General features: G+C 58.9%; 2 protein-coding genes across 2 annotated transcripts in view; both read right to left on the minus strand.

The window, feature by feature from the left end:
* The window catches only part of LOC126051738 (uncharacterized), a 75,434-nt gene extending 68,579 nt beyond the window's left edge, over positions 1 to 6,855 (minus strand). Inside the window, exon 1 of the mRNA XM_049831335.1 lies at positions 3,415 to 6,855. Within this exon, the coding sequence (XP_049687292.1) occupies positions 4,099 to 5,220 (1,122 nt within the window). The 5' untranslated portion in view covers positions 5,221 to 6,855 and the 3' untranslated portion in view covers positions 3,415 to 4,098. The remainder of the gene's footprint in view (positions 1 to 3,414) is intronic.
* Positions 97 to 2,547, minus strand: BOLA3 (bolA family member 3). The gene is made up of 4 exons (XM_049831343.1): positions 2,465 to 2,547; positions 1,509 to 1,632; positions 1,242 to 1,330; positions 97 to 210 (listed from the first exon to the last, which is right to left on the minus strand). The coding sequence occupies exons 1-4, from the start codon at positions 2,498 to 2,500 to the stop codon at positions 142 to 144; spliced, it is 318 nt and encodes a 105-aa protein (XP_049687300.1). The 5' UTR covers positions 2,501 to 2,547; the 3' UTR covers positions 97 to 141.
* Positions 6,856 to 8,696: the final 1,841 nt, after the last annotated feature.

Genomic DNA, 8,696 nt, shown 5'->3' on the forward strand with positions numbered 1-8,696 from the left:
CCCTCCCTTGTGACCCCCCCAGCCCTGCACAGGTGCCTTAATTGAAAATGCAGCACTTTAGGAAAATTTTTCACTTGGTGGGAGGCAGCTGCCCACTCAGCAGCACCAAGCATCTTTATTGACTGGGCAGCAACATCATCATTAAGGAGGTTTGGGGGTGGAGGTGAAGATGCGCAGTCCATGCATGCTCTTGATCTCCTCACTCAGTGCCTGCAACAAACAGGGCAGCCCTGAGGGTCAGGTGCAACACCAGAACAAAGCAATGGCTGTGTAGTGGTCACTAAGCATTGTGTGCGCACACAGTGAAGGCATACCTAGAGAAAGGTATGCAGTGCTATGTACCCTGCCACACCAGTTGGGCTATGATCCTCCTCATTAATAGCATAACCTTCCCTCCAGTAAAGACATTTGCACAGTCCCAAAGGAGGGCTGTGCACAAAGTCCTGCACACACTATTTTAAGTGAAAAGGGGCTATGCACTTTATTACTGGGGTAAAGGAAGGGACAGGCTATTGACACACAGCACTGAATCCTCTGCCTGCTCATACACACACCAACACTATTTATTGATTTGGAGGAAAGGAAAAAAAGGGCAATCAATGCTATTTGGAAGAGGGGGGGGCTACACTTGGTAAGACACTAACACTGCATACAAGGGCTGCACATGCGCACACACACACACAAACAGCTACACTGGTTTTTATTAGGAAGGAAGAGCTGCACTACTCAAGACACTCACCCCGCACACCCAACTGGAAGTGCTGTGTGTGCACACACACAGTGCTGTGCTATAGCCAGAGTGCTGCACAAACAGCTACACTGGTTTTTATGGGAATGAGAGCTACACTACTCAAGACACACACCCCACACATGCAGCTCAGCCTGCACACCCAACTGGAAGTGCTGTGCTACAGCCAGAGTGCTGCACAAACAACTACACTGGTTTTTATTGGGAAGAGCTACACTACTCAAGACACTCACTCCGCACATGCAGCACTCAGAGCTGAGCCTGCAGCACTTCAACCAGGCACCGCATGGGTGTGCATGCAGTGCTTTAAGTTTTGCACACTGATTGTGTGCACACACAGCAATTTGTGCTGCACACATACAATCAGCATGCTGACCTAAAGTGCTGTGCACGACTACAAAGTGCAGCAGGCTCAGCTCTGAGAGCAGCACACACAGCAGCAGCATTAAGTGCTGCGCGCACTCACTCACACACACACCGAGCCCCCCCTCACCTGGTTAACCATCTGGTGCTGCTGCACCGTCCGCTTCTCCTTGAAGTCCTCCGACTCGATGTGAATTTCGTACATGGCACCGCAGCCGCCTAGAAAACCAAAAGTGGCGGCAGAGGCTTGAGGAAAAACAAGAGTCCTTTGTGTCCCCACAGCAAAGGCGGGGGGGACAGGACAGCCAAGGGATAGACTCAGCTCCTCCCTCGCAAAGCACATGGATGGCTTGGGGAGGGCAGGGGGGGTAGGAAAATACAAGAGCTTTTTCCGTACCTGATATATCCACAACTTTGATGGCAGAAGCCCGAGGAAACTTCTCCCACAGGACCCGGGTCACTCGGGCCTCCCCCTCCGTCTGCGAGGTGAGGCTTCGCCAGGTGCTGCGGCGCAGGAAGAGCTGGGGGGAGGCAAAAACAACGCTAAAAAACCCTGCTGGGGGCAGGGACCCCCCCTGGGGGAGGGAAAACCCTTCATTGTACGCCCAGGCTGGGGACTCAGCAGGTTGCGGGGGGGGGGGGGGGGCGGGGGGGGGGGGCTGCCTTCACCGGCACGGGGTGGGGGGGGGCAAGAAGAGCACCGGGGGGGGGGGGGGGGGGGTTGCCCTCACCGGCAATGGAGAAGGCTGCCGGCACGGCGAGGGGGGGACTGCTGCCTTCACCGGTACCGGGGAAGAAGGTCACCCTCACCAGCACCCGGGGGAGGGCACCGGGGGGGGGGGGTGGCTGCCCTCACCGGCAAGGGGGAAGGCGGGGGAAGGCTGCCGGTACCGGGGGGGGGGTGTCCACCTTCATCGGTACCGGGGGGGGGGTGTGGGGTGTGTGTCCGCCTTCACCGGTAGCGGGGGGGGTGGGGGGTGTGTGTCCGCCTTCACCGGTACCGGGGGGGCGTGTGGGGTGTGTGTCCGCCTTCACCGGTAGCGGGGGGGGGGGGGGGGCGGGGGAGGGCCACACACTTACCGCAAGGGAGGGAGGACGCTTCCACCGTCAACCGGGGTCACTTACCGTGAGGAGGCGCAGGCCGCACTTACCGTTAACCGGGGAGGAGGGAAACACAGAGGGAGACGCGGGGGAGACGGACCCCCCTCCCTCCCAAAACAACTGGGAGGGGGGGGTGTCTCGGACAACGGACAAAGCGCCCCCGCCCCCTACCCCTGGACGGGGAGGGGGGCACAGACAGAGGGAAGGACGGACAGGACGGACGCACAGACACGACATAGAGAGGACACGCACCGGCCCGCGGCACAGCAGCCCCGCCGCGGCGGCCATACTGGGCGGCGCGCGCCCGCTGCCGGACGCTACGGCCGCGCCGCGGGGTCACCCGTCGTCCGGCCAATCACCGCGCGCCTCGGGGCAGGGGGGCGGGGCGGGCGCTGCGCCTTTTCCGCCGCTGCGACCCCTGTCGGCTCGGAGGACCTCGGCGGGGACGAGGGCCCGACCCCACCCGGGGGGGGGGGGCGGCGGGGGGTCCGGCCTGATACTGACCACCCCCCCCCCCCCCCAAACAGGGCTCTGTCCTGCCCCCCCCGAGAGGGCCTCACCCTGCACCTCCCCCCGCTTCAACACAGGGCCCCATCCTCCATCGCCCCATCCCATAGACAGGGCCCCATCCTTCCCCCCCCCCCCCGCCAAGAGGGCCCCATCCTGCCCCCCCCCCCCATTCCTACAAAGCAAGCCCCATCCTAACCCCCCAAAAGACAGAGCCCCGTCCTGCCCCCCCATCCCATACCCAGGGCCCCATCCTTCCCCCCCCCCCCCCCCCCCCCCCCCGCCAAGAGGGCCCCATCCTGCCCCCCCCCCCATTCCCACAAAGCAAGCCCCATCCTGCCCCCCCAAAAGACAGAGCCCCGTCCTGCCCCCCCTCCCCAGCAACTGGGACCCATCCTCCCCCCTCATTCCCATACCCAGGGCCCCATTCTGCTCCCCCCGCCCCCCCCCCCTCCCCCCCCAGCAGGAAACAGAAAGGAGGTGGGCCACGTGTTGAGTGCAAAAAATAAATATAAAATTTATTAAAACACCCACAATATTTTAAAGATATCAGGAATAATACATTTCGTGGCCCGGCCGGCCACGCGTAACTTAGAATAAAATACAAATTAAAAAAAAAAAACAAAACAAAACAACAACAAAAAAAAAAAAAAAACGAAAAAACAAAAACCAACAACAAAACAAAAAAACAAAACCAAAACCAGGGAAGGAAGGGGGAGGATCCAAACTTGCAATTTTTAGGCATCCTAAAAATAAATTTACCAAAAACACTGAGGGGGGGAAAGGGAAAAAGAAAAGGGTGTTAAGGGAAGGAGGGGGGGGGGGGAGAAAAACAAACCAAAACAAACCACAAAGAAGGGAAAAAAGAAAAAGGGAAAATTATACAAAATAAAATTATCAGCATAAATTTACTGTCCTAGAAGTATCTACAGTTTAATACACATTAATCCTATTGCCTTGAGACATGGGAAAAAAATCTACCGGTCCTCGATCTGCCCCGGAAAAAAAACTTCATTTCAAGTAACCACAGTCCCGAGCCGACCAAGAAATCTTCAAGTGTGAATTTTTCGGAGCCGCCGGGACACCCCCGCGGTGTCCCCCTCCTCCGCCTGCCGCCGTCCCACCTCCCCTCCTCAATTACCCTAAAAAAAAAAAAACACCCCAACGAAAACGCCATAAATAAACCCCCCCGCCTCCGATCGAATTCCCAAATCCAAGAAGAAACGGCGCTTTATTTTTCCAATTTTGAATTATTACCTCTTCTTTTTTTTTTTTTTTTTTCCCTTTTGGCACCACGGTGCAAAAACCCACCGGCCAAAAAAAAAAAAAAAAAAAAAACCAAACCAAAATCTGCTCCTGGAATAAAACTGAGGCTGAAATTACGGCGGTTTGTAATCCCTGAAGGATGCGGAAAAATGAGCAAAAACCCAGGCGGAAAGGGATAAAGGAGGGGGGAAAAAACCAAAACAAAACAAAAAAAAAAGGAAGAAACACCGCTGCGAAAGGATCCCTGATTTTGGAAAGATTCGCCCCGGTTTCGCTCGCCTTCGCTGCCGTGGCGCTGCGGGGGGCTTGGGGGGGGTGGGGGGGTTGAGGTATTTGCCTTGGTTTGGGGGGCGCGGGGGAGCTGCTGCCCCGGCGCTGACGGGAAGCCGAAGGGGAAGAAAGTAGCACCAATAAAACCCCAAAAAAATGGAAAAAAAGGAGGGGGGAAAAAAGGGGAAAAGAAAGAGACGGGCAGAAGCGGGATGCCCGGCCGAGCCCTCGCCGTGGGGGAGACACCGGTGATTCGGGGAAGGGAACGAGCCCGAGAGAGCTGGCGGGGAGCGTGGTGCCGAGCGCGGTGCTGAGTGCCGGCGGGCACGGGGCCTGGGCGCCGCGGCGGGGTACGGTGCCGGGAGGGTGGCCACGCAGCGGAGGCGTGCGGCGGGCACCGGCAGCGCGTGCCGGGCTCCGGCACCGCGGCCAAGCGCCGTGGCCAAGCGCCACGGGGGGTGCGCGGCGCCCGAGCACCGCATCTGTGCCGGCGCACCGTGCCCACGCGCCGTGTCCGTGCGTGGTGGGCGAGCACCGTGCCCACGCGCCATATCTGCGGAGCGTGCCCACGCGCCGTGTCCGAGCACCGCGTCCATGCACCGTGCCCTTGCACCGTGCCCGAGCGCCCTCTCCGGGCCCACGCGCCCTGTCCGAGCACCATGGTCATGCACGGTGCCGGAGCACCACGGCCGTGCGTGGTGCCCGAGCACCGTATCCACATACCATGCCCTGGCACCATGCCCGCGCCCCGTGCGCGTGAACCGGTGCATGCGCAACACCCCCATGCGCCAGGCTGAGCACCCTGACCGAGCACTGTGCCCAGGCACCGTGTCCGAGCACCGTGCTGAGCGCCGAGGCCGAGCACCACGTCCAAGCACCACGTTCACGCACCCTGTCTGAGCACCATGTCCACACGAGCACCGTGGCCGAGCGCCACGTTCACGCATCGCAGCTGAGCACCACATCTGCGCACAACGTCCGAGCACCGCGTCTGAGCACCACAGCCGAGCACCATGATCACACACCCTGGCTGAGCATCACGTCCACACGCCGTGTCTAAGCACCATGTTCACGCATCACGGCTGAGCACCATGTCCATGCACCGTGTCCACGGTGCGTGGCCAAGCACCGTGCCTGAGCACCATGTTCACACACCGTGGCTGAGCACCATATTCACACACCACGTCTGAGCACCATGCCCGAGCACCACGTCCACAGAGCCTGGCCAAGCACCATGCCTAAGCACCATGTCGGAGCACCATGTCCATGCACCATGTCCAAGCACCACAGCAGAGCACCACGGCCGAGCACCACGTCCACGCACCGTGTCTGAGCGCTCCGGTTGAGCACCATGGCCGAGCACCACGTTCACACACCTTAGCCGAGCACCATGTCCAAGCACCATGCCCAAGCACCGTGCCCCAGCACCACGTCCGTGATGCGTGGCCGAGCACTGTGCCCGAGCACCACGTCCGCGCACCACGTCCGAGCACCGTGCCCGAGCACCAGGTCCGTGATGCGTGGCCGAGCACCGTGCCCGAGCACCATGTCCACGCACCACATCCGAGCACCGTGCCCGAGCACCAGGTCCGTGACGCGTGGCCGAGCACCGTGCCCGAGCACCATGTCCACGCGCCACGACCGAGCACCGTGCCCGAGCACCAGATCCGTGACGTGTGGCCGAGCACCAGGTCCGTGACGCGTGGCCGAGCACCGTGCCCGAGCACCATGTCCACGCACCATGTCCGAGCACCGTGGCCAAGCACCAGGTCCACGCACCATGTCCAAGCACCGCAGTCGAGCACCGTGGCCGAGCAGCACCGTGTTCACACACCTTGGCCGAGCACCATGCCCACGCACCATGCCCACGACATGTGGCCGAGCACCGCAGCTGAACACCTCGTCCAAGCGCCATACCCACGCACGGCTCTCCTGCCAGCACCCCGGCCTCGTACCAGAGGGGAACGGCTCCACCACGAGCCCGGTCAACGGAACGCCTCCGACGCGGCACCGCTTTCAGTTTGCATAAACCCAACTGGCTCCCGGCACGCTTCGAGCTGTCGCTCCGGAAAAGTAAACTTCCTTCTCAACGACATTGCTTTTTTTTTTTTTTTTTTTTTTTTTTCTCTTGGTTCCCTAGTTTCATATATACATTAGTAGCACCTCAGCGAGATGGAATCAGGCAGAAGCGTGATACAGTTTGTTAAAACACCATAGCACCGTTTTTATTAGAAGATTTCATTTAATAAAAATATGCCTTATAGAGCCCACAAAGCATACTCCAGTATTAAAAGGAAAAATCAGCAATTGAGGCACCTCAGGGATTCTGGTTTCCTTCTCCTTCCCGTGCCTCGTCCCAAGAGCGTCGAGATGGGGGGGGGGAGGGACACCCCGAAACGTGTCCCCCGTTCCCTGCTCGAGGCGAAGCATTGCGGCCGGAAAAACTGAAGCGGGGTGGAAGGAGCCCATCGGGGCTCCCCGCACCGAGCCCTCCCCAGGGTTTCTACCGCGGGCGTTGTTCTAGCACCATTGTGGCCGCGACCTGCTGCAAAATTAGGTCCCCATCCCACTCCAAAACGATTAAAAACATTCCCCGCCCCCCCACCCCCAGCAAGGCCCCCTTAACACCGCGACCCCCCTGGCTTCGGCACGGGTGGGACAAGCACGGCCGCCGGGACGGGTAAAGGAAAAGATTTTGCTTGAAAAACAGCCTCTCAGCAGCAAGGGGTAAAGAGCTGTGCATAGATTTCGAGTTTTCATAGAAGAAGTCTGAAGCGTGCTAATTTTTCATGACTGAGATCTGAGGTAGGTTAGACGTTATGTAGTGTAAAAACGTGAGACTGCAGCAGTTCTCGCTCCCCGACCCGCAGCGCCGGCATCTCCCCGCTTACCCGGGTCGAACCCGCCGGAGCCAACGCCGTGCCGGACCGAACCCCCTCCCTGCACCAAAAAAAACCTCCGAGGAAGCAGGACTTAGACAGGTTACACAGACCCTCGCCTTCTCCGAACGCACCCCTTTTCCTCCCGACTCTAAACCCATCCAGGCGAAGCTCGCAAGGCACCCCCGCCACGACAGTCAGACGAGACCCCGGGCGACGCGAACCGGGGCCGGCACCCGAATCCGGCCCCGCCGAACGCCGCTGGCGGGGATCAGCCGGGTCCCCTTTTCACCCTCCGAAACACATCGACACGTCGGGTCCCCGCGCTGGAACCGGCATCGCCCGCGGGCGTCCCTAAACTCTGACTTGCCATCGACTCTTACAATCCTGATATGCTATTGGGTATTTATAAGAAAAGCGGTAATAGCTCGTTGAGTTTCCTTGTCAAATATACGCGACTTTACAGATTACGGTTAAAAAAAAAAAAAAAAAATTAATTATGAAGGACGGACAAAGCATGTTAAATATTCTGCCAGTATTTACAGTTCTCCCACAATAATCTTGTTTAAAACATACTGCTTTCAAGTTGTTGCGGGGGGGTGGGGGAGGAAAGAGGGGAGTTGTTTTTTAAGTTTCGCTTTCATTTTTAAATCTAGGTGAAAGTGCTTTTAAAAAAATTCTTTCCCTATTTACAGGTTTAAAATCAGACCACTTAAATGTTCAGGCTGTTTTACCGAGATCCTGCTGATCTGTGCCAGTGCGCAAGGAAGGAGGGTGACAGTAAACACAAGGTGATTTCTGCACGGTGACGGCGTCGGCTCTGGCTCGCTGGCTCTCCAAAAGGCACCTGAAAGTGCAAAAGCAACGACCCCGGGGACGCCGGCACCCGGATTCGGCCACGCCGCCCTCCCGGTGAGCTGCAGGGGAGCTCGTCCGCCCGTCCATCCCGGCGCGGCTTCAGCATCGGCGACGGGAGGAAAGTCTCGACTGAGATTGTTCGAAAAGCACCACGCGGTTGTTGTCGTCGTTGGGTTATTTGTTGCGGGTTTTTTGCGGGAAGAACGGCGATCCGTAGGAAGGAGGGATGGCACCCGGGGAGAGAAAAAGCACCGAGCCCCGGCGGCGCTCGCCGCCGCACTGGCTCGCCGGCACCGGCGGGGAAGGCGGCCCGGCGGGGTTTTGGCCAGCCGAGTCTTGGGATTCGCTCTTCCCAGAGCCGATCGCACGGAGAAAGTCCCCCAGAGACGGAAAGCACCAGACTTTAGCAACAGTGATGTACAGAGAGCAACACTAGCTATTCACAGTTTGGGGTTGGTTTGTGGTTTTTTTTCCTGTCTTTGTTTTTTTTTTTTTTTCTTTCTGTTTTTGTCCTGTCGGCTCCTTGAGAGATGCCGCCGCTGCCGCTCTCCCCGGGGCTGTCAGCAAAGGACTCCCCAAGTCCGAGCCCGAGCGCGGCACCCCGGCAGCGGCAGTCCTCAGCCCGGACGTGTCCTGAGGTCTCCGGCGCCGGGAAAGACGCCGGCTCGCTCCGTCCCGGCGGAGCCGATCCCGCCGGCGGTGAG

This window comes from Accipiter gentilis, chromosome 28 (genome assembly GCF_929443795.1).
Source record: "Accipiter gentilis chromosome 28, bAccGen1.1, whole genome shotgun sequence".
Lineage (NCBI taxonomy): Eukaryota > Metazoa > Chordata > Aves > Accipitriformes > Accipitridae > Astur > Astur gentilis.